The 24,541-nt window shown below is 41.6% G+C and overlaps 2 protein-coding genes across 2 annotated transcripts in view; one reads left to right on the top strand and one right to left on the bottom strand.

Annotated features, from left to right (window-relative positions):
* Positions 1–1,930: 1,930 nt before the first annotated feature.
* LOC120042709 (ubiquitin-conjugating enzyme E2 D4-like) lies at positions 1,931–14,392 on the top strand. The gene is made up of 7 exons (XM_038987506.1): positions 1,931–2,117; positions 2,714–2,777; positions 3,559–3,590; positions 3,735–3,812; positions 3,916–4,021; positions 12,616–12,709; positions 13,316–14,392. Exons 1-7 carry the CDS (start codon positions 2,094–2,096, stop codon positions 13,359–13,361), a joined length of 444 nt encoding a protein of 147 aa, XP_038843434.1. The 5' UTR covers positions 1,931–2,093; the 3' UTR covers positions 13,362–14,392.
* A 234-nt stretch (positions 14,393–14,626) lies between these two features.
* The window catches only part of LOC120042705 (ubiquitin-conjugating enzyme E2 D4-like), a 16,479-nt gene continuing 6,564 nt past the window's right edge, over positions 14,627–24,541 (bottom strand). Inside the window, exon 6 of the mRNA XM_038987501.1 lies at positions 14,627–14,762. Coding sequence (XP_038843429.1) covers positions 14,627–14,762 — 136 coding nt within the window. The remainder of the gene's footprint in view (positions 14,763–24,541) is intronic.

The following is a 24,541-nucleotide window of genomic DNA, read 5'->3' as shown; positions in this document are numbered from 1 at the left end:
CCAATGAAGGTGTTTACATGTCCTAATCATGGAACACCGAGGAAGGTGTTTACATGTCCTAATCATGGAACACCAAGGAAGGTGTTTACATGTCCTAATCATGGAACACCGAGGAAGGTGTTTACATGTCCTAATCATGGAACACCGAGGAAGGTGTTTACATGTCCTAATCATGGAACACCGAGGAAGGTGTTTACATGTCCTAATCATGGAACACCAAGGAAGGTGTTTACATGTCCTAATCATGGAACACCAAGGAAGGTGTTTACATGTCCTAATCATGGAACACCAATGAATGTGTTTACATGTCCTAATCATGGAACACCGAGGAAGGTGTTTACATGTCCTAATCATGGAACACCGAGGAAGGTGTTTACATGTCCTAATCATGGAACACCGAGGAAGGTGTTTACATGTCCTAATCATGGAACACCAATGAAGGTGTATACATGTCCTAATCATGGAACACCAATGAAGGTGATTACATGTCCTAATCATGGAACACCAATGAAGGTGTTTACATGTCCTAATCATGGAACACCAATGAATGTGTTTACATGTCCTAATCATGGAACACCAATGAAGGTGTTTACATGTCCTAATCATGGAACACCAATGAAGGTGAATACATGTCCTAATCATTTGTCAGAAGTGTACATACACCTTAGTCCTAATCATGGAACACCAATGAAGGTGTTTACATGTCCTAATCATGGAACACCAATGAAGGTGATTACATGTCCTAATCATGGAACACCAATGAAGGTGAATACATGTCCTAATCATTTGTCAGAAGTTCACATACACCTTAGCCAAATACATTTAAACTCAGTTTTTCACAACGCCTGACATTTAATCCTCGTAAAAATTCCCTGTTTTAGGTCATTTAGGATCACCGCTTTATTTTAAGAACGTGAAATGTCAGAATAATATTAGAGAGAATGATTTATTTCAGCTTGTATTTCTTTCATCACATTCCCAGTGGGTCAGAATACACTCAATTAGTATTTGGTAGCATTGCCTTTAAATTGTTTAACTTGGGTGAAATGTTTCAGGTAGCCTTCCACAAGCTTCCCACAATAAGTTGGGTGAATTTTGGCCAATTCCTCCTGACAGAGCTGGTGTAACTAACTCAGGTTTGTAGGCCTCCTTGCTCGCACACGCTTTTTCAGTTCTGCCCATAATTTTCTATGGGATTGAGGTCCGGGCTTTGTGATGGCCACTCCAATACCTTGACTTTGTTGTCCTTAAATCAGTTTGCCACAATTTTGGAAGTATGCTTGGGGTCATTGTCCATTTGGAAGACCCATTTGCAACCAAGCTTTAACTTCCTGACCTATGTCTTGAGATGTTGCTTCAATATATCCACATAATTTTCCAACCTCATGATGCCATCTATTTTGTGAAGTGCACCAGTCCCTCCTGCAGCAAAGCACCCCCACAACATGATGCTGCCACCCCCGTGCTTCACGGTTGGGATGGTGTTCTTCGGCTTGCAAGCTTCCCCCTTTTTCCTCCAAACATAACGATGGTCATTATGGCGAAAATTCTCTATTTTTGTTTCACCAGACCAGAGGACATTTCTACAAAAAGTACGATCTTTGTCCCCATGTGCAGTTGCAAACCGTAGTTTGGGATTTTTATGGCGGTTTTGAAGCAGTGGCTTCTTCCTTGCTGAGCGGACTTTCAGGTTATGTCGAAATAGGACTCGTTTTACTGTGGATATATATACTTTTGTACCTGTTTCCTCTAGCATCTTCACAAGGTCCTTTGCTGTTGTTCTGGGATTGAAATATGTTATTTCAATAATCAATCGTTGTTGAAAGGTAGAAATGCATTGTGCATAATGCTACTGGGAGCGGAACAAAACTACATTTTCCGAAGAGGAACTACAATCCCCCAAACCCCCTTGTTTATAGCCGACCGTAAACAGAAAGCGGAAACAATAGAGAACCACAAACACACACCCTTGTCTTGGCGATCTACTCAGGGAAATAAAATACCTTTACCTTTTAAGCAATACTAGTAAAGTAGACATCTAAGAAAATACGAAGTCGACGAGTACATAGGGGCATTTGACTAAGTTGGTCACCATGGCACTGAAAAGAATACAGAAGGTAAGATGGTTAGCTAGCATTGTGGCTAGCTGTGCCAGGGTGGCTAGCTAACTAACGTTAGCCTCACCGAACCGAACGTCATCTATCGGAAGTTATTGTTTGTTAATGTTACGCTAGCTAGATAATTGGTTCATTTCAAAACGAATCCTAACCATGTAGCTAGCTATCTAGTTAGACTGCACACATACGAGGAGGCTAGTTAACAATTAATTAACCCGGCCCACAATCTTAATGTTTAGCATGATATCATGGTATGGCACCACGTCTGAACTAGATTGTAATTTTCTTTGTCAGCCATTCAACCCATCTCCAGGACTATTGATGCTAAATACTCTTATTTAGGCGCAGCACCTGTTCATGTTGTAATGATAACTAGTCTAATTTGACTTGAGGTTGTAGCTAAGGCAGGGCATTATGAAGTAGGCCTATCATTATTACAGTCAAATATATCGACGAATAAAGTTATGACTAGGGACATGTTTAAGAAACCCAGCTTTTTCGTGGATTTAAAATGTATCTGACCTAGTCCTCAAGGACAACTTTCAGTTTCATGTGTAACCCTTAGCACTACTTGTCTGACTTGTTTTGTCCCCTAGGAGCTTCATGACCTGCAGAGGGATCCGCCAGCACAGTGCTCTGCTGGACCCGTGGGAGAGGACTGTAAGTTTAGGACTCTGAGGGTAATGTAGTCTATATCCGGTGAAGGGGAGATGGACTAGGGCTGGTTGTATAGGCCCTACCTAGAGGGACTAGGGCTGGTTGTATAGGCCCTACCTAGAGGGACTAGGGCTGGTTGTATAGGCCCTACCTAGAGGGACTAGGGCTGGTTGTATAGGCCCTACCTGGATGGGCTGGTTGTATAGGCCCTACCTAGAGGGACTGGTTGTATAGGCCCTACCTAGAGGGACTGGTTGTATAGGCCCTACCTAGAGGGGCTGGTTGTATAGGCCCTACCTGGAGGGGCTGGTTGTATAGGCCCTACCTAGAGGGGCTGGTTGTATAGGCCCTACCTAGAGGGGCTGGTTGTATAGGCCCTACCTGGAGGGGCTGGTTGTATAGGCCCTACCTAGAGGGACTAGGGCTGGTTGTATAGGCCCTACCTAGAGGGACTAGGGCTGGTTGTATAGGCCCTACCTAGAGGGACTAGGGCTGGTTGTATAGGCCCTACCTAGAGGGACTATGGCTGGTTGTATAGGCCCTACCTGGAGGGACTATGGCTGGTTGTATAGGCCCTACCTAGAGGGACTAGGGCTGGTTGTATAGGCCCTACCTAGAGGGACTATGGCTGGTTGTATAGGCCCTACCTAGAGGTGCTGGTTGTATAGGCCCTACCTGGAGGGGCTGGTTGTATAGGCCCTACCTAGAGGGACTGGTTGTATAGGCCCTACCTGGTGAAGTGATGCTCTATAGGCCTAATACATGTTCTCTTTCTATATTCCAGTGTTCCATTGGCAAGCAACAATAATGGGGCCAGTGAGTATGACTTCAAAAGAATGTGTGTGGTTTAATGATTGCAACATGGGTCATCTGAACAATAGGTATGAATGTGTATTGAAATCATTTTATTGTACATTTTCATCATTTATAACAATGTATATCTGTTCCTGTTATTCCTAGGGTGATAGTCCGTACCAAAGTGGGGTCTTCTTTCTCACAATCCACTTCCCCACCGACTATCCCTTCAAGCCACCAAAGGTAAGAATTGATTTGTTATGGAGGTCATTACATCATTAAACTGTTGCTAAAGAATGGTCCTCGTGGATAAATTGAACATAAACCCATGTCCATCTTTCTACAGGTAGCATTCACAACAAAGATCTATCATCCAAACATCAACAGTAACGGGAGCATTTGCTTGGACATCTTGCGATCCCAGTGGTCTCCAGCATTAACTGTATCAAAAGGTGAGAGAACTGGGTTGGTACTTTACTACACATGCTGCCACAATGTAGCTGGCTGACTGGTAGAAATGACACGCCTGGTTCCATGTTAAAGCATTGTTCCATCTAACACTTGTAGAATGTTCTATTACAACCCTCCTATAACCTGATCATTAAATCACAATATTACAACCCTCCTATAACCTGATCATTAAATCACAACATTACAACCCTCCTATAACCTGATCATTAAATCACAATGTTACAACCCTCCTATAACTGTAACCTGATCATTAAATCACAATATTACAACCCTCCTATAACCTGATCATTAAATCACAATATTACAACCCTCCTATAACCTGATCATTAAATCACAATGTTACAACCCTCCTATAACTGTAACCTGATCATTAAATCACAATATTACAACCCTCCTATAACCTGATCATTAAATCACAACATTACAACCCTCCTATAACCTGATCATTAAATCACAATATTACAACCCTCCTATAACCTGATCATTAAATCACAATGTTACAACCCTCCTATAACCTGATCATTAAATCACAATGTTACAACCCTCCTATAACTGTAACCTGATCATTAAATCACAACATTACAACCCTCCTATAACTGTAACCTGATCATTAAATCACAACATTACAACCCTCCTATAACTGTAACCTGATCATTAAATCACAACATTACAACCCTCCTATAACCTGATCATTAAATCACAACATTACAACCCTCATATAACTGTAACCTGATCATTAAATCACAACATTACAATCCTCCTATAACTATAACCTGATCATTAGATCACAATATTACAACCCTCCTATAACCTGATCATTAAATCACAACATTACAACCCTCCTATAACTGTAACCTGATCATTAGATCACAATGTTACAACCCTCCTATAACTGTAACCTGATCATTAAATCACAATGTTACAACCCTCCTATAACTATAACCTAATCATTAGATCACAATATTACAACCCTCCTATAACCTGATCATTAAATCACAACATTACAATCCTCCTATAACTATAACCTGATCATTAGATCACAATATTACAACCCTCCTATAACCTGATCATTAAATCACAACATTACAACCCTCCTATAACTGTAACCTGATCATTAGATCACAATGTTACAACCCTCCTATAACTGTAACCTGATCATTAAATCACAATATTACAACCCTCCTATAACCTGATCATTAAATCACAATGTTACAACCCTCCTATAACCTGATCATTAAATAACAACATTACAACCCTCCTATAACCTGATCATTAAATCACAACATTACAACCCTCCTATAACCTGATCATTAAATCACAACATTACAACCCTCCTATAACCTGATCATTAAATCACAACATTACAACCCTCCTATAACCTGATCATTAAATCACAATGTTACAACCCTCCTATAACCTGATCATTAAATCACAACATTACAACCCTCCTATAACTGTAACCTGATCATTAAATCACAATGTTACAACCCTCCTATAACCTGATCATTAAATCACAATGTTACAACCCTCCTATAACCTGATCATTAAATCACAATATTACAACCCTCCTATAACTGTAACCTGATCATTAAATCACAATATTACAACCCTCCTATAACTGTAACCTGATCATTAAATCACAACATTACAACCCTCCTATAACCTGATCATTAAATCACAACATTACAACCCTCCTATAACTGTAACCTGATCATTAAATCACAATGTTACAACCCTCCTATAACCTGATCATTAAATCACAATGTTACAACCCTCCTATAACCTGATCATTAAATCACAATATTACAACCCTCCTATAACCTGATCATTAAATCACAACATTACAACCCTCCTATAACTGTAACCTGATCATTAATTCACAATGTTACAACCCTCCTATAACTGTAACCTGATCATTAAATCACAACATTACAACCCTCCTATAACCTGATCATTAAATCACAACATTACAACCCTCCTATAACCTGATCATTAAATCACAACATTACAACCCTCCTATAACCTGATCATTAAATCACAATGTTACAACCCTCCTATAACCTGATCATTAAATCACAATATTACAACCCTCCTATAACTGTAACCTGATCATTAAATCACAACATTACAACCCTCCTATAACTGTAACCTGATCATTAAATCACAATGTTACAACCCTCCTATAACCTGATCATTAAATCACAACATTACAACCCTCCTATAACTGTAACCTGATCATTAAGTCACAATGTTACAACCCTCCTATAACTGTAACCTGATCATTAAATCACAACATCACAACCCTCCTATAACTGTAACCTGATCATTAAATCACAATATTACAACCCTCCTATAACCTGATCATTAAATCACAACATTACAACCCTCCTATAACCTGATCATTAAATCACAACATTACAACCCTCCTATAACCTGATCATTAAATCACAATGTTACAACCCTCCTATAACCTGATCATTAAATCACAACATTACAACCCTCCTATAACCTGATCATTAAATCACAATGTTACAACCCTCCTATAACCTGATCATTAAATCACAATGTTACAACCCTCCTATAACCTGATCATTAAATCACAATATTACAACCCTCCTATAACTGTAACCTGATCATTAAATCACAATATTACAACCCTCCTATAACTGTAACCTGATCATTAAATCACAACATTACAACCCTCCTATAACCTGATCATTAAATCACAACATTACAACCCTCCTATAACCTGATCATTAAATCACAATGTTACAACCCTCCTATAACCTGATCATTAAATCACAATGTTACAACCCTCCTATAACCTGATCATTAAATCACAACGTTACAACCCTCCTATAACTGTAACCTGATCATTAAATCACAACATTACAACCCTCCTATAACTGTAACCTGATCATTAATTCACAATGTTACAACCCTCCTATAACTGTAACCTGATCATTAAATCACAACATTACAACCCTCCTATAACTGTAACCTGATCATTAAATCACAATGTTACAACCCTCCTATAACCTGATCATTAAATCACAATGTTACAACCCTCCTATAACCTGATCATTAAATCACAATATTACAACCCTCCTATAACCTGATCATTAAATCACAACATTACAACCCTCCTATAACTGTAACCTGATCATTAATTCACAATGTTACAACCCTCCTATAACTGTAACCTGATCATTAAATCACAACATTACAACCCTCCTATAACCTGATCATTAAATCACAACATTACAACCCTCCTATAACCTGATCATTAAATCACAACATTACAACCCTCCTATAACCTGATCATTAAATCACAACATTACAACCCTCCTATAACCTGATCATTAAATCACAATATTACAACCCTCCTATAACTGTAACCTGATCATTAAATCACAACATTACAACCCTCCTATAACTGTAACCTGATCATTAAATCACAATGTTACAACCCTCCTATAACCTGATCATTAAATCACAACATTACAACCCTCCTATAACTGTAACCTGATCATTAAGTCACAATGTTACAACCCTCCTATAACTGTAACCTGATCATTAAATCACAACATCACAACCCTCCTATAACTGTAACCTGATCATTAAATCACAATATTACAACCCTCCTATAACCTGATCATTAAATCACAACATTACAACCCTCCTATAACCTGATCATTAAATCACAACATTACAACCCTCCTATAACCTGATCATTAAATCACAATGTTACAACCCTCCTATAACCTGATCATTAAATCACAACATTACAACCCTCCTATAACTGTAACCTGATCATTAAATCACAATGTTACAACCCTCCTATAACCTGATCATTAAATCACAATGTTACAACCCTCCTATAACCTGATCATTAAATCACAATATTACAACCCTCCTATAACTGTAACCTGATCATTAAATCACAATATTACAACCCTCCTATAACTGTAACCTGATCATTAAATCACAACATTACAACCCTCCTATAACCTGATCATTAAATCACAACATTACAACCCTCCTATAACCTGATCATTAAATCACAATGTTACAACCCTCCTATAACCTGATCATTAAATCACAATGTTACAACCCTCCTATAACCTGATCATTAAATCACAACGTTACAACCCTCCTATAACTGTAACCTGATCATTAAATCACAACATTACAACCCTCCTATAACTGTAACCTGATCATTAATTCACAATGTTACAACCCTCCTATAACTGTAACCTGATCATTAAATCACAATATTACAACCCTCCTATAACCTGATCATTAAATCACAACATTACAACCCTCCTATAACCTGATCATTAAATCACAACATTACAACCCTCCTATAACCTGATCATTAAATCACAATGTTACAACCCTCCTATAACCTGATCATTAAATCACAATAATACAACCCTCCTATAACCTGATCATTAAATCACAATGTTACAACCCTCCTATAACCTGATCATTAAATCACAATAATACAACCCTCCTATAACCTGATCATTAAATCACAATAATACAACCCTCCTATAACCTGATCATTAAATCACAATGTTACAACCCTCCTATAACCTGATCATTAAATCACAATGTTACACCCCTCCTATAACTGTAACCTGATCATTAAATCACAACATTACAACCCTCCTATAACCTGATCATTAAATCACAACATTACAACCCTCCTATAACTGTAACCTGATCATTAAATCACAATGTTACAACCCTCCTATAACTGTAACCTGATCATTAAATCACAACATTACAACCCTCCTATAACTGTAACCTGATCATTAAATCACAATATTACAACCCTCCTATAACTGTAACCTGATCATTAAATCACAATGTTACAACCCTCCTATAACCTGATCATTAAATCACAATGTTACAACCCTCCTATAACTGTAACCTGATCATTAAATCACAATGTTACAACCCTCCTATAACCTGATCATTAAATCACAATGTTACAACCCTCCTATAACCTGATCATTAAATCACAATATTACAACCCTCCTATAACCTGATCATTAAATCACAATATTACAACCCTCCTATAACCTGATCATTAAATCACAATGTTACAACCCTCCTATAACTGTAACCTGATCATTAAATCACAATGTTACAACCCTCCTATAACTGTAACCTGATCATTAAATCACAATGTTACAACCCTCCTATAACTGTAACCTGATCATTAAATCACAACATTACAACCCTCCTATAACCTGATCATTAAATCACAATATTACAACCCTCCTATAACTGTAACCTGATCATTAAATCACAACATTACAACCCTCCTATAACCTGATCATTAAATCACAATGTTACAACCCTCCTATAACCTGATCATTAAATCACAACATTACAACCCTCCTATAACTGTAACCTGATCATTAAATCACAATGTTACAACCCTCCTATAACCTGATCATTAAATCACAATGTTACAACCCTCCTATAACCTGATCATTAAATCACAATATTACAACCCTCCTATAACTGTAACCTGATCATTAAATCACAATATTACAACCCTCCTATAACTGTAACCTGATCATTAAATCACAACATTACAACCCTCCTATAACCTGATCATTAAATCACAACATTACAACCCTCCTATAACTGTAACCTGATCATTAAATCACAATGTTACAACCCTCCTATAACCTGATCATTAAATCACAATGTTACAACCCTCCTATAACCTGATCATTAAATCACAATATTACAACCCTCCTATAACCTGATCATTAAATCACAATGTTACAACCCTCCTATAACTGTAACCTGATCATTAAATCACAACATTACAACCCTCCTATAACCTGATCATTAAATCACAACATTACAACCCTCCTATAACCTGATCATTAAATCACAATGTTACAACCCTCCTATAACCTGATCATTAAATCACAATGTTACAACCCTCCTATAACCTGATCATTAAATCACAATGTTACAACCCTCCTATAACCTGATCATTAAATCACAATGTTACACCCCTCCTATAACTGTAACCTGATCATTGAATCACAACATTACAACCCTCCTATAACCTGATCATTAAATCACAACATTACAACCCTCCTATAACCTGATCATTAAATCACAACATTACAACCCTCCTATAACTGTAACCTGATCATTAAATCACAACATTACAACCCTCCTATAACTGTAACCTGATCATTAAATCACAATATTACAACCCTCCTATAACTGTAACCTGATCATTAAATCACAATCTTACAACCCTCCTATAACCTGATCATTAAATCACAATATTACAACCCTCCTATAACCTGATCATTAAATCACAATGTTACAACCCTCCTATAACCTGATCATTAAATCACAATATTACAACCCTCCTATAACCTGATCATTAAATCACAATATTACAACCCTCCTATAACCTGATCATTAAATCACAATGTTACAACCCTCCTATAACTGTAACCTGATCATTAAATCACAATGTTACAACCCTCCTATAACTGTAACCTGATCATTAAATCACAACGTTACAACCCTCCTATAACCTGATCATTAAATCACAATATTACAACCCTCCTATAACTGTAACCTGATCATTAAATCACAATGTTACAACCCTCCTATAACCTGATCATTAAATCACAATGTTACAACCCTCCTGTAACTATAACCTGCTCATTAAATCACAATATTACAACCCTCCTATAACCTGATCATTAAATCACAATATTACAACCCTCCTATAACTGTAACCTGATCATTAAATCACAATGTTACAACCCTCCTATAACCTGATCATTAAATCACAATGTTACAACCCTCCTATAACCTGATCATTAAATCACAATATTACAACCCTCCTATAACCTGATCATTAAATCACAATATTACAACCCTCCTATAACCTGATCATTAAATCACAATGTTACAACCCTCCTATAACTGTAACCTGATCATTAAATCACAATGTTACAACCCTCCTATAACTAACCTGATCATTAAATCACAATGTTACAACCCTCCTATAACCTGATCATTAAATCACAATGTTACAACCCTCCTATAACCTGATCATTAAATCACAATGTTACAACCCTCCTATAACCTGATCATTAAATCACAATGTTACAACCCTCCTATAACCTGATCATTAAATCACAATGTTACAACCCTCCTATAACCTGATCATTAAATCACAATGTTACAACCCTCCTATAACCTGATCATTAAATCACAATGTTACAACCCTCCTATAACCTGATCATTAAATCACAATGTTACAACCCTCCTATAACCTGATCATTAAATCACAATGTTACAACCCTCCTATAACCTGATCATTAATTCACAATGTTACAACCCTCCTATAACCTGATCATTAAATCACAATGTTACAACCCTCCTATAACCTGATCATTAAATCACAATGTTACAACCCTCCTATAACCTGATCATTAAATCACAACGTTACAACCCTCCTATAACCTGATCATTAAATCACAACATTACAACCCTCCTATAACCTGATCATTAAATCACAATATTACAACCCTCCTATAACTGTAACCTGATCATTAAATCACAACATTACAACCCTCCTATAACCTGATCATTAAATCACAACATTACAACCCTCCTATAACCTGATCATTAAATCACAATATTACAACCCTCCTATAACCTGATCATTAAATCACAATGTTACAACCCTCCTATAACCTGATCATTAAATCACAATGTTACAACCCTCCTATAACCTGATCATTAAATCACAATGTTACAACCCTCCTATAACCTGATCATTAAATCACAACGTTACAACCCTCCTATAACCTGATCATTAAATCACAACATTACAACCCTCCTATAACCTGATCATTAAATCACAATGTTACAACCCTCCTATAACTGTAACCTGATCATTAAATCACAACATTACAACCCTCCTATAACCTGATCATTAAATCACAATATTACAACCCTCCTATAACCTGATCATTAAATCACAATGTTACAACCCTCCTATAACCTGATCATTAAATCACAACGTTACAACCCTCCTATAACCTGATCATTAAATCACAATGTTACAACCCTCCTATAACCTGATCATTAAATCACAACATTACAACCCTCCTATAACTGTAACCTGATCATTAAATCACAATGTTACAACCCTCCTATAACCTGATCATTAAATCACAATGTTACAACCCTCCTATAACCTGATCATTAAATCCCAACATTACAACCCTCCTATAACTGTAACCTGATCATTAAATCACAATGTTACAACCCTCCTATAACCTGATCATTAAATCACAACATTACAATCCTCCTATAACTGTAACCTGATCATTAAATCTGAATGAACGATCTCACTGATTGTGAATAGATATATATATAGATAGTAATAGAATAGTAATAATATATATAATAGATATATATATATAGATATATAGTAATAGAATGTGAAATACCGATTACCATTTAAGACCCAACTTCATCACCTGTTGCTTCATCTGTTTTCCAGTTCTGTTGTCCATATGTTCGTTGCTTTGTGACCCGAACCCAGACGACCCCCTAGTTCCAGACATAGCACAGATCTACAAACTAGACAAAGACAAGTGAGTATATTGTTACTGTGTAAAGTGTTAGGCCTTTTTGCTCCAATGAGCTGCTGGAACCAAATTCTTTGAATAACGGAGGACTTATTTAGATCGTTGCAGTATGTTTTGAACATTCTATAGCAGATCAACATTCTATAGCAGATCAACATTCTATAGCAGATCAACATTCTATAGCAGATCAACATTCTATAGCAGATCAACATTCTATAGCAGATCAACATTCTATAGCAGATCAACATTCTATAGCAGATCAACATTCTATAGCAGATCAACATTCTATAGCAGATCAACATTCTATAGCAGATCAACATTCTATAGCAGATCAACATTCTATAGCAGATCAACATTCTATAGCAGATGAACATTCTATAGCAGATCAACATTCTATAGCAGATCAACATTCTATAGCAGATCAACATTCTATAGCAGATCAACATTCTATAGCAGATCAACATTCTATAGCAGATCAACATTCTATAGCAGATCAACATTCTATAGCAGATCAACATTCTATAGCAGATCAACAGAGATGACACTTCAACTTTGTTTCATATTATTTCTGTCTTTGTTATTGTGAGATAACCCTATTTATTTTGTTTCCAGATACAACAGACTAGCAAGAGATTGGACCCAGAAGTATGCAATGTAAAGATCCTCCTGAAGATGTTTTTTAAAGTCACAAAACACTGTACATTCTGGTAATAGAAAGTAAACTTAGGTGATATGGAACACATTGTACTGTCAACATTTATCATGTGAACCCATGAACTCTAGATGATTTTGTGTTTACAGGGGGTATACACTGCACATATGTACATTAAGGGTGATTATAGGGTGACAAATATGGGGGACAACAACTGTACATTGTTGTTCTCCCTACTTCCTGGTTTTGGGAACTTTTGTTTCTCGTCTCATGAATGGAAGAGGAAGTTATTAGAATACTGTAGCCCACGGTTACATTCAGAATACTGTAGCCTGCTGTTCCAGTCATCAGAATACTGTAGCCTGCCGTTCCAGTCATCAGAATACTGTAGCCTGCTGTTCCAGTCATCAGAATACTGTAGCCTGCCGTTCCAGTCATCAGAATACTGTAGCCTGCTGTTCCAGTCATCAGAATACTGTAGCCTGCCGTTCCAGTCATCAGAATACTGTAGCCTGTTGTTCCAGTCATCAGAATACTGTAGCCTGCTGTTCCAGTCATCAGAATACTGTGGCCTGCTGTTCCAGTCATCAGAATACTGTAGCCTGCTGTTCCAGTCATCAGAATACTGTGGCCTGCTGTTCCAGTCATCAGAATACTGTAGCCTGCTGTTCCAGTCATCAGAATACTGTAGCCTGCTGTTCCAGTCATCAGAATACTGTGGCCTACTGCTACAGTCATCAGAATACTGTGGCCTACTGCTACAGTCATCAGAATACAACACAGAGTACAACATACTCATGGCTCTGATGACTGTCACCCATAAAGAGGGAAATTGATGAATCAAACCAATTTTACCGTTTTTTTTTTTATTGTATCAAACTATTCTGGACCTACTTTAGTTGTTTTAGCATTAAGTCAGAACTTGTATCATTAAAACATTGAAATACATTCTCTGCAAATAACAGTGATTTAGGGTCTTCAATTATGGCTTATGCTGTTTAACACTTTTGTATAATTAAAGAATGGTACACTTTTTATTAATGTTCATGTGTTCTAATTCACTGCTGTTGAAAGCATGGAAATTTGTCCTGAGGTAAGCATGAGTTAGTTTTATTATGGGTTAAATATTCCACTGGTTTAAAGGCTCAACGTGTTCAGTGGAGTGAATGATGCTCACAGTGAGTTGAGGGGGAACTGCTGACTCCTGAAAGACACTGCCAGGGAAACGAGTGCAGACCACTGGATGGAGATTCAGATGGTGACTCTTCTGATCAAAGTGTGATGAGTATGACCCCGTTACTGGGTATGGCCCCGTTACTGGGTATGGCCCCGTTACTGGGTCTGGCCCCGTTACTGGGTCTGGCCCTGTTACTGAGTATGGCCCCGTTACTGGGTATGGCCCTGTTACTGGGTATGGCCATGGGGCATCAGGCTGTCTTACAGAAAGTGTGATGGGGGCATGTCTGCCCCTGTTACTGGGTATGGCCAAGGGGCATCAGGCTGTCTTACAGAAAGTGTGATGGGGGCATGTCTGCCCCTGTTTCTGGGTATGGCCAAGGGGCATCAGGCTGTCTTACTCCAGTTGCTGATTGTTTACACCGCCATCCATAAAAGACAACACTGTGCAGCCGTCTTCATCGACCTGGCCAAGGCTTTCGACTCTGTCAATCACCGTGTTCTTATCGGCAGGCTCAACAGCCTTGGTTTCTCTAATGACTGCCTCGTCTGGTTCACTAACTACTTCTCAGAGTTCAGTGTGTCAAATTGGAGGGCCTATTGTCCGGACCTCTGGCAGTCTCTATGGGGTGCCACAGGGTTCAATTCTCGGGCTGACTCTTTTCTCTGTATATATCAAGGATGTCGCTCTTGCTGCGGGTGATTCTTTGATCCACCTCTACGCAGACGACACCATTCTGTATACATCTGGCCCTTCTTTGGACACTGTGTTAACAAACCTCCAAACAAGCTTTTGACTCACATTAAGTATCTCCAATCCAAAGTTAAATCTAGAATCGGCTTCCTATTTCGCAACAAAGCTTCCTTCACTCATGCTGCCAAACATACCATCGTAAAACTGACTATCCTACCGATCCTTAACTTCGGCGATGTCATTTACAAAATAACCTCCAACACTCTACTCAGCAAATTGGATGCAGTCTATCACAGTGCCATCCGTTTTGTCACCAAAGCCCCATATACTACCCACCACTGCGACCTGTATGCTCTCGTTGGCTGGTCCTCGCTACATATTCGTCGCCAAACCCACTGGCTCCAAGTCATCTATAAGTCTTTGCTAGGTATAGTTCCACCTTATCTCAGCCCACTGGTCACCATAGCAACACCCACCCGTAGCACTCACTCCAGCGGGTATATGTCACTGGTCATCCCCAAAGCCAACACCTCCTTTGGCCGCCTTTCCTTCCAGTTCTCTGCTGCCAATGACTGGAACGAATAGCAAAAATCTAAAAGTTGGAGACATATCTCCCTCACTAACTTTAAGCGTCAGCTGTCAGAGCAGCTTACCGATCGCTGCAGCTGTACACAGCCCATCTGTAAATAGCCCAACCAACTACCTCATCCCCATATTGTTTTTGTTTTTCTGCTCTTTTGCACACCAGTATTTCTACTTGCACATCCTCATCTGCACATATATCGCTCCAGTGTAAATTGCTAAATTGTAATTACTTCGCCACTATGACCTATTTATTGCCTTACCTCCTTACTTCATTTGCACACACTGTATACAGATTTGTCTATTGTGTTATTGACTGTACGTTTGTTTATCTCGTGTAACTCTGTGTTGTTGTTTTTGTCGCACTGCTTTGCTTTATCTTGGCCAGGTTGCAGTTGTAAATGAGAAATTGTTCTCCACTGGCCTACCTGGTTAAATAAAGGTGAAATAAAGTAAATAAAATTAATTGTTTGTACAATTTGTTAAAGTTGATATAGCTTTTCTATTTTCATCCCCCAAAATGATCATCATTTGGGAAGCTCTGATTGGACTTCTGGCAACGCCTACTCAGAAGAACTAATGCAATGAAACCCATGGGTCAAGAACGCAAAAAACATAATTTATATAAATGAAACCCATGGGTCAAGAACGCAAAAAATATAATTTATATAAATGAAACCCATGGGTCAAGAACGCAAAAAATATAATTTATATAAATGAAACCCATGGGTCAAGAACGCAAAAAATATAATTTATATAAATGAAACCCATGGGTCAAGAACACGGCAATTTATTGGAGTAATTCAAAAGTCACTTGATTATTTATTGGTCACATTTATTTTTCAATTGGTTGACGTTCCCATTTTTCGTGAATGTGCTGCAGTGAATCTTAAACTACGTAAACACTGCCATGACCTTATCCCACAATGCAGCGGGATGGTGAAGGCGCGTTATCCGTGCATGGCAGGGGCAAACGGACATTATTGAATTAGGTAGCTAATAAACAACCAGAAACTTGTGAGCCAGTCAGTCCGGGACAGTACCATTGTTGTGTCTTTCATAGCTCTATTCTGACCGTCTAGTGCATTCAACCAGACATGGCGCCTTTCGGTCTTATGTTTTCTGGTGTTAGCCTTTTGAAAAAGTCATTCAGTCTCTTCTCCAACGCATCCAGTCTTACAAGGTAACCCAAGGAGCAAAACTTCCCGTTGTCTAGATAGATAGTTTTAGCTGTGTTAGGTAGGTAGTTAGTAAGCCACCCTGTACAATTTCTCATTGGTATTTTAGATTTTTGGACATTCATAAAGCCAACTCTGCAAAGGAATTGCTTTATTTCCAGCTATCACGCCAGTATTAGTCTAATTAGAGCCAAGTTAGTTAGCTAGCTAGGGTTAGCTAACGTTAGCTTGACTGGCACTGACCGGTGTCCAAGGACATGTTTTATTTTGTAAAATGTTTTTAACCTTTAAAAATTGGCAAGTCAGTTAAGAACAAATTCTTATTATTTACAATGACTGTAAAAGGCCTCCTGTTTGGACGGGGGCTGGTGCCTGCTGGACGGTTCATTTATCACGGTACTCCACTTTGTTTACCTTTATGTGTAGTGAACCGACCCTCTGCCCATTCATCACATGTTGTTGTCTTAGCTGATTAGCTGTTGTCTTACCCGTTGTTGTCTATGCTATTCTCCACTCACCCTGATTTGTCTTTATGCCTGCTTTTCTCTCAAATGTCAATATGCCTTGTATACTGTTGTTTGTATTATCATTGTTTTAGTTTACTGCCGAGTCCCTAGTCCCACTGTACATGCCTTAGATACCTCCTTTGTCCCATCTCCCACACATGCGGTGACCTCACCCAGTATAACCAGCGTGTCCAGAGATGCAACCTCTCATCATCACCCGGTGCCTGGGCTTACCTCCGCTGTACCCGCACCCCACCATACCCCTGTCTGCACATTATGCCCTGAATCTATTCTACCACGCCCAGAAATCTGCTCCTTTTATTCTCTGTCCCCAACGCACTAGACGACCAGTTTTGCTAGCCTTTAACCGTACCCTCATCCTACTCCTCCTCTGTTCCTCGGTGATGTGGAGCCTAACCCAGGCCCTGCGTGTTCCCAGGCACTCTCATTTGTTGACTTCTCTAACTGTAAAAGCCTTGGTTTCATGCATGTTAACATCAGAAGCCTCCTCCCTAAGTTTGTTTTACTCACTGCTTTAGCACACTCCGCCAACCCTGACACTCCGCCAATCCTTGCCGTGTCTGAATCCTGGCTTAGGAAGTTCACCAAACATTCTGAGATTTCCATACCCAACTACAACATTTTCCGTCAAGATAGAACTGCCAAAGGGGGAGGAGTTGCAATCTACTGCAGAGATAGCCTGCAAAGTTCTGTCATACTTTCCAGGTCTATACCCAAACAGTTCGAGCTTCTAGTTTAAAAATGAATCTCTCCAGAATCTCTCTCTCTTACTGTTGCCGCCAGTTATAGACCCCCCTCAGCTCCCAGCTGTGCCCTGGACACCATATGTGAATTGATTGCCCCCCATCTATCTTCAGAGTTCGTTCTGTTAGGTGACCTAACTGGGATAGCTTAACCCCCCAGCAGTCCTTCAATCTAAGCTAGATGCCCTCAATCTCACACAAATTATCAAGGAAACCACCAGGTACAACCCTAAATCCGTAAACATGGGCACCCTCATCGATATTATCCTGACTAACTTGCCCTCCAAATACACCTCTGCTGTTTTCAATCAGGATCTCAGCGATCATTGCCTCATTGCCTGCATCCGCTATGGGTCCGCGGTCAAACGACCACCCCTCATCACTGTCAAACGCTCCCTAAAACACTTCTGCGAGCAGGCCTTTCTAATCGACCTGGCCAGGTGTCCTGGAAGGATATTGACCTCATCCCGTCAGTCGAGGATGCTTGGTCGTTCTTTAAAAGTAATTTCCTCACCATCTTAAATAAGCATCCCCCCTTTCAAAAAAAATGTAGAACTAAGAACAGATATAGCCCTTGGTTCACTCCAGACCTGACTGTCCTTGACCAGCACAAAAACATCCTGTGGCGGACTGCAATAGCATCGAATAGGGCAATATGCAACTGTTCAGGGAAGTCAGGAACCAATACACACAGTCAGTCAGGAAAGCAAAGGCTAGCTTTTTCAAACAGAGCTACAGGATGCAAATTTCTAACTCCAAAAAGTTTTGGGACACTGTAAAGTCCATGGAGAACAAGAGCACCTCCCAGCTGCCCACTGAGGCTAGGCGACACGGTCACCACCGATAAATCCATGATAATTGAACATTTCAATAAGCATTTCTTTACGGCTGGCCATGCTTTCCTCCTGGCTACCCCAACCCCAGCCAACAGCTCCGCACCCCTCGCAGCTACTTGCCCGAGCCTCCCCAGCTTCTCCTTCACCCAAATCCAGATCGCAGATGTTCTGAAAGAGCTGCAAAACCTGGACCCGTACAAATCAGCTGGGCTAGACAATCTTGAAGGGTTAATGTGTTGTAGGGACAATGTATTGGGGTGTGTTGTAGGGATGATGTGGTGTGGTGTGTTGTAGGGACAATGTATTGTGGTGTGTAGTAGGGACAATGTATTGTGGGGTGTAGTAGGGATAATGTATTGTGGGGTGTAGTAGGGATAATGTATTGTGGTGTGTAGTAGGGATAATGTATTGTGGGGTGTGTAGTAGGGATAATGTATTGTGGGGTGTGTAGTAGGGATCATGTATTGTGGGGTGTGTAGTAGGGATCATGTATTGGGGTGTGTAGTAGGGATCATGTATTGTGGGGTGTGTAGTAGGGATCATGTATTGTGGGGTGTGTAGTAGGGATAATGTATTGTGGGGTGTGTAGTAGGGATCATGTATTGTGGGGTGTGTAGTAGGGATCATGTATTGTGGGGTGTGTAGTAGGGATCATGTATTGGGGTGTGTAGTAGGGATCATGTATTGTGGGGTGTGTAGTAGGGATAATGTATTGTGGGGTGTGTAGTAGGGATAATGTATTGTGGGGTGTGTAGTAGGGATAATGTATTGTGGGGTGTGTAGTAGGGATAATGTATTGTGGGGTGTGTAGTAGGGATAATGTATTGTGGGTGTGTATTAGGGAAATGTATTGTGGGTGTGTAGAGGATATGTATTGTGGGGTGTGTAGTAGGGATAATGTATTGTGGGGTGTGTAGTAGGGATAATGTATTGTGGGGTGTGTAGTAGGGATAATGTATCGTGGGGTGTGTAGTAGGGATAATGTATCGTGGGGTGTGCAGTAGGGATAATGTATCGTGGGGTGTGCAGTAGGGATAATGTATCGTGGGGTGTGCAGTAGGGATAATGTATCGTGGGGTGTGCAGTAGGGATAATGTATCGTGGGGTGTGCAGTAGGGATAATGTATCGTGGGGTGTGCAGTAGGGATAATGTCGGGGTGCAGTAGGAATAATGTTTGGGTGTGGATACGGGGGATGCAATGTATCGTGGTGAGATGGTGGCATGGTAGATGTATCATGATGTGATGATGGTGTGGGTAGGTAGATGTTATCGTGGTGGGTGGTGCGAGGGTGTGTTGTGAGGGTTGTGTAGTAGGGATAATGTGTGTGTGTGGTTGTTAGGATAATGTACTCGTGGGGGTGAGTAGGGTAATGTATCGGTTGGGTGGTGGGTGCTGTGGGGGATAATGTATCGTGGTGGGTGCGTAGGATATGTGACGTGTGGGGTGAGTGGGAAATGTATCGTGGTGGCAGCATAGGGTTATAGTGTCGTGGGTGTGTAGTGGGATAGGTGTGTGTGGGTGATAAGTGTGTGTAGTCGGTGGTGTGCAGTACGGTGAATAATTGTGGAGTGTGTAGGAATGTGTGGTGCAGTAGGGATAATGTATCGTGGGGTGTGTGCAGTAGGGATAATGTATCGTGGGGTGTGTGCAGTAGGGATAATGTATCGTGGGGTGTGTGCAGTAGGGATAATGTATCGTGGGGTGTGTGCAGTAGGGATAATGTATCGTGGGGTTGCAGTAGGGATAATGTATCGTGGGTGTGTGCAGCAGGGATAATGTATCGTGGGGTGTGTGCAGCAGGGATAATGTATCGTGGGGTGTGTGCAGCAGGGATAATGTATCGTGGGGTGTGTGCAGCAGGGATAATGTATCGTGGGGTGTGTGCAGCAGGGATAATGTATCGTGGGGTGTGTGCAGCAGGGATAATGTATCGTGGGGTGTGTGCAGCAGGGATAATGTATCGGGGTGTGTGCAGCAGGGATAATGTATCGGGGTGTGTGCGTAGCAGGGATAATGTATCGGGGTGTGTGCGTAGCAGGGATATGTACGTGGGGTGTGCAGCAGGGATAATGTATCGTGGGTTGTGCAGCAGGGATAATGTATCGTGGGGTGTGTGCAGCAGGGATAATATCGTGGTGGGTGTGCAGCAGGGATAATGTATCGTGGGTGTGTGCAGCAGGATAATTCGTGGTGTGTCAGTAGGATAATGTACGTGGGTGTGTGCAGTAGGGATAATGTATCGGTGGGTGTGTGCAGTAGGGATAATGTACGTGGGTGTTGTGGCAGTAGGGATGTATCGTGGGTGTGTGCAGTAGGGAAATGTATCGGTGGGGTGTGTCAGTAGGTAATGTATCGTGGGGTGTGTGCAGTAGGGATAATGTATCGTGGGGTGTGTGCAGTAGGGATAATGTATCGTGGGGTGTGTGCAGTAGGGATAAATGTATCGTGGGTGTGTGCAGTAGGGATCAGTTGTGGGTTTGTGCAAGTGGGATCTGTGTGGGTGTGTGCAGTAGGATCATGTGTGGGGGTGTGCAGTAGGGATCATGTATGGTGGGGTGTGCAGTAGGGATCATGTATGGTGGGGTGTGCAGTAGGGATCATGTATGGTGGGGTGTGCAGTAGGGATCATGTATGGTGGGGTGTGGTATAGGGACATGTTGTGGGTGTGAGTAGGGAAATGTAGTGGGTGTGTGTAGTAGGGATCATGTATGGTGGGGTGTGTAGTAGGGACAATGTATGGTGGGGTGTGTGTAGTAGGGACAATGTATGGTGGGGTGTGTGTAGTAGGGACAATGTATGGTGGGGTGTGTGTAGTAGGGACAATGTATGGTGGGGTGTGTGTAGTAGGGACAATGTATGGTGGGGTGTGTGTAGTAGGGACAATGTATGGTGGGGTGTGTGTAGTAGGGACAATGTATGGTGGGGTGTGTGTAGTAGGGACAATGTATGTGGGGTGTGTGTAGTAGGGACAATGTATGTGGGTGTGTGTAAGTAGGACAATGTATGGTGGGGTGTGTGCAGTAGGGACAATGTATGGTGGGGTGTGTGCAGTAGGGACAATGTATGGTGGGGTGTGTGCAGTAGGGACAATGTATGGTGGGGTGTGTGCAGTAGGGACAATGTATGGTGGGGTGTGTGCAGTAGGGACAATGTATGGTGGGGTGTGTGCAGTAGGGACAATGTATGGTGGGGTGTGTGCAGTAGGGACAATGTATGGTGGGGTGTGTGCAGTAGGGACAATGTATGGTGGGGTGTGTGCAGTAGGGACAATGTATCGTGGGGGTGTTCAGTAGGGACAATGTATCGTGGGGTGTGTGCAGTAGGGAAATGTATCGTGGGGTGTGTGCAGTAGGGACAATGTATCGTGGGGGGTGTGCAGTAGGGACAATGTATGCGTGGGGTGTGTGCTAGGACAAATGTATCGTGGGGTTTGCAGTAGGGACAATGTTATCGTGGGGTGTGTGCAGTAGGGACAATGTATCGTGGGGTGTGTGCAGTAGGGACAATGTATCGTGGGGTGTGTGCAGTAGGGACAATGTATCGTGGGGTGTGTGCAGTAGGGACAATGTATCGTGGGGTGTGTGCAGTAGGGACAATGTATCGTGGGGTGTGTGCAGTAGGGACAATGTATCGTGGGGTGTGTGCAGTAGGACAATGTATGGTGGGGTGTGTGCAGTAGGGACAATGTTCGTGGGTGTGTGCAGTAGGGACAATGTATGTGGTTGTGAGTAGGACATGTATCGTGGGGTGTGTCAGTAGGGACAATGTATCGTGGGTGTGTGCAGTAGGGACATGTATCGTGGGGTGTGTGCAGTAGGACAATGTATCGTGGGGGTGTGTGCAGTAGGGACATTGTATCGTGGGGTGTGGGTTGCGTAGGGACTATGTATCGTGGGTGGTGTGCCGTAGGGACTATTGTATCGGTGGGTGTGTGTAGGGACAGTATCGTGGGTGTGTGAGTAGGGTATGTTCGTGGGGGTGTGCAGTAGGCAATGTATCGTGGGGTGGTGCAGTAGGGACAATGTATGTGGGGTGTGTGGCAGTAGGGAACAATTATCGTGGGTGTGTGCAGTAGGACAATGTATCGTGGGTGTGTGCAGGAGGGACAATGTATGGTGGGGTGGTGCGTAGTAGGGATAATGTATCGGGGGGGTGTGCAGTAGGGATAATGTATGGTGGGGTGTGTGCAGTAGGGATAATGTATGGTGGGGTGTGTGTAGTAGGGATAATGTATGGTGGGGTGTGTGTAGTAGGGACAATGTATCGTGGGGTGTGTGTAGTAGGGATAATGTATCGTGGGGTGTGTGTAGTAGGGATAATGTATCGGGTGTGTGGTGTGTGTGTGTGGACATGTATCGGGGGGGGGTGTGTAGTAGACAATGTATCGGGGGGGGGTGTGTAGTAGGGACAATGTATCGGGGGGGGGGTGTGTGTAGGTATGTCGGGGGGTGGTATGGGACAATCATCGCGGGGGGTGTAGTAGGGATAATCATCGGGTGTGTAGTAGGGATAATGCATCGCGGGGGGTGTAGTAGGGATAATGCATCGCGGGGGGTGTAGTAGGGATAATGCATCGCGGGGGGTGTAGTAGGGATAATGCATCGCGGGGGGTGTAGTAGGGATAATGCATCGCGGGGTGTGCAGTAGGGACAATGCATCGCGGGGTGTGCAGTAGGGACAATGCATCGCGGGGTGTGCAGTAGGGACAATGCATCGCGGGGTGTGCAGTAGGGATAATGTATCGTAGGGTGCTGTAGGGATAATGTATCGTGGGGTGTGTGGTAGGGATCATGTATCGTGGGGTGTGTGGTAGGGATCATGTATCGTGGGGTGTGTGGTAGGGATCATGTATCGTGGGGTGTGTGGTAGGGATCATGTATCGTGGTGTGTGTGGTAGGGATCATGTATCGTGGTGTGTAGTAGGGATAATGTATGGTGGGGGGTGTGTAGTAGGGACAATGTATGGTGGGGGGTGTGTAGTAGGGACAATGTATGGTGGGGGGTGTGTAGTAGGGACAATGTATGGTGGGGGGTGTGTAGTAGGGACAATGTATGGTGGGGTGTGTGTAGTAGGGACAATGTAGGTGGTTGTGTGTAGTAGACAAGTATGGGGGGTGTGTAGTAGGGACAATTGTATGGTGGGTGTGTGTAGTAGGGACAATGTATGGTGGTGTGTGTTGTGTAGGGCAATGTATGGTGGGGTGTGTGTAGTAGGACAATGTATGGTGGGGTGTGGTGTAGTAGAACAATTATGGTGGGTGTTGTAGTAGTGGACAATGTATGGTGGGGTGTGTGTAGTGGGGACATGTATGGTGGGGTGTGTGTAGTAGGGAAAATGTATGGTGGGGTGTGTGTAGTAGGGACAATGTATGTGGGGTGTGTGTAGTAGGGACAATGTTTGGTGGGTGTGTGTAGTAGGAAATGTATGGTGGGGGTTGTGTAGTAGGG

Source organism: Salvelinus namaycush, unplaced genomic scaffold, assembly GCF_016432855.1.
Source record: "Salvelinus namaycush isolate Seneca unplaced genomic scaffold, SaNama_1.0 Scaffold746, whole genome shotgun sequence".
Taxonomy (NCBI): domain Eukaryota; kingdom Metazoa; phylum Chordata; class Actinopteri; order Salmoniformes; family Salmonidae; genus Salvelinus; species Salvelinus namaycush.
The sequence above is the reverse complement of the archived record's forward strand: the minus strand, read 5'-3'. Positions and strand labels throughout refer to the sequence as shown.

Bases quoted from the DNA above. Each gene is read 5' to 3' on its own strand.
- LOC120042709 (XM_038987506.1), top strand. From the start codon at position 2,094: ATGGCACTGAAAAGAATACAGAAG. The intron at 2,118-2,713 runs GTAAGATGGTTA...TTTGTCCCCTAG, and splicing joins CACTGAAAAGAATACAGAAG to GAGCTTCATGACCTGCAGAG. The intron at 3,591-3,734 runs GTGAGTATGACT...TGTTATTCCTAG, and splicing joins AAGCAACAATAATGGGGCCA to GGTGATAGTCCGTACCAAAG.